The sequence below is a fragment of the Austrofundulus limnaeus genome, unplaced genomic scaffold (genome assembly GCF_001266775.1).
Source record: "Austrofundulus limnaeus strain Quisiro unplaced genomic scaffold, Austrofundulus_limnaeus-1.0 Scaffold1452, whole genome shotgun sequence".
NCBI classification, from domain to species: domain Eukaryota; kingdom Metazoa; phylum Chordata; class Actinopteri; order Cyprinodontiformes; family Rivulidae; genus Austrofundulus; species Austrofundulus limnaeus.
This window is the reverse complement of record NW_013953854.1, coordinates 1-2,024: the sequence shown is the minus strand read 5'-3', so window position 1 is coordinate 2,024 and position 2,024 is coordinate 1. Positions and strand designations below refer to the sequence as shown.

General features: G+C 36.6%; 1 protein-coding gene across 1 annotated transcript in view; it reads left to right on the top strand.

Annotated features, from left to right (window-relative positions):
* The window catches only part of LOC106535446 (vacuolar protein sorting-associated protein 54), a gene marked incomplete at its 3' end in the record, with an annotated part of 10,484 nt that extends 9,341 nt beyond the window's left edge, over positions 1–1,143 (top strand). The window contains 1 exon segment of the mRNA XM_014032447.1: positions 1,059–1,143. Coding sequence (XP_013887901.1) covers positions 1,059–1,143 — 85 coding nt within the window.
* Between the last annotated feature and the right edge of the window lie 881 nt (positions 1,144–2,024).

Here is a 2,024-nt window from a genome sequence, read left to right as displayed (position 1 = left end):
CTATTAAACTGAACAAAGTGTTAAAGTTTAAGAATATAATATTGTGTTCTTAAATTGAGATTTTATTCATTATTCTTAAAATGAGTTTATTTTATTTGTGAATTTATGTATTTATTTGGTTACTTGTTTTATTTTCAGTGCTGAGTTTGTGTTTTATCTGCTTCCATTCACACGAACCTGTAATAAGTTTTATACACATGTGTGGTGTGGATTACCTGGATTAATTGTGTTTGGTTTTATATGAATGGTGTGTTTAACTGGTTTCATATGAATGGTATGCTTGTTTGTCTTTGTGTCTATGGTGTATAATGATGTGATTGTGATGCTGTAATTCTGAGTGTTTTATGTGCTGCAGAACAGGAACCTGCTGTAAAACAGCAAATATGCTGAGTCAGGCATGATTTTTAATAATCCTTTCCTGTTAAATCAATAAAACAAATCAAATCAAACAAATGGTCATCTGTTAGAGTTAACGTTGTTTCATTCAGACTGGGCGACTTCAACGAGACCGCAACAGAAAACAAGCAGGTTTCTCTTTTCCTCATTTTTTTAAATACAGAAAATGCCGACATTGGCAAAATGACATCTGTCATTGTCATAAATGTTGGTGTCGGTTAATTTTCAGTTTATCGCCCTGGCCTAGTTTCACTTCAAAACTGAGTCAATGTAATTTTGAAACTTGAAAGAGATTGTCCTTCTGTTTTTGTAAGTCCTCTAGTTTTTTATTTCTGTGAGCACCTACCTACAGCATAGTGTTGTTTTCATTTCCTCCTGTAGCTTTCACAATGAGAACAAAAATAAGCTAAGACTGAAAAACATTCCTCCAATGGTTCTTAGTTTCTGCGGTGTAATGTTTTATTGCTCTCATTTGATCAGTTGTGTAACCTGTTGTAATGTTTATTTTAACACCATTAAAAACCATTTTTGACCTAGTGAAAACAAAGAAGAGCACATTGTGTAATGATTTTAACAGCCTCATTGGAACACAGTTGTAGCTGCTAGCATAAGAGTTAAATTGAAACTCAGAATCTGCCATTTTATGATTTTTTTTTTTCCAGAGGGAACGGATCCATGAACGCTGCAAGACAATCTGTCCTAACAAAGATGATATGGACGCCGTTTCCAGTATCACCACCAACTACGGTATGAATTATTAATCTGCTGCTGCGGTTGCTGCACTCTTCCTCCTTCCATTCATTTTAATCCATAAAACACATAATTTCTTCTAAGTCTAATACTTGACTTTAGTCCAGTACATGCGTTTGCCACGTTATATAACATCTTTAATGGATCTGATTACGTTTGTCTCAAACTCACGGATTGAAATTTTAAAATTAGACCTCACAACACTAAAGTGTCTAAAATGTTAAAATGAAGATACATATGACGTATATTTGTTAGTGCACATTAATGTTAGTACATCCTCTTAATTTTAAAGTGTATGAGGACAACAAAAAGTAAAAAAAAAAAACCTCAATCCTGCTGAAATGGTGTGGGTAGACCTTTACCAGGAATTTACACTGCATGCGGCGTCACTCTGGTCCGCTGCGCCGTGCCGTTCACCATTTGTTTCCATCCCAATCTACACTGCTTTCACTGTGGTGCGAAGAACAGAGGTCTGCTGAGAAACATGCACAAGAAATGTGAGATTGTGCAATAAAGCAGTGATAAATGTGTAAGTCAGACTAATGGCCTGGTGCATCTCAGTAATCAGGTAGAAAAAAATCAGTAGGTCCTCTGGATGGTTCTTCTTTAGTGAAACGTTTCGTCTCTCCTCCAAGAGACTTCTTCAGTCTGATTAGTTTCAGGTGAACTCAGCCTTATAAGCTCCGCCTCCACCTGGACAAACAGGTTAGTCACATGCAAAAGAGGGCCATCGACTAACAATAGGTTTGATTGGCTCTATTGTTCATAGAGGGTCATGTGACCATCACCTGACCCGTGTCATATTATGTGAATGTACTGAATGCAAGCGGGGCTCAAAGTCCCCCTGTTTTTGTTTTTTCCCTCTTTGTGTTGGTATC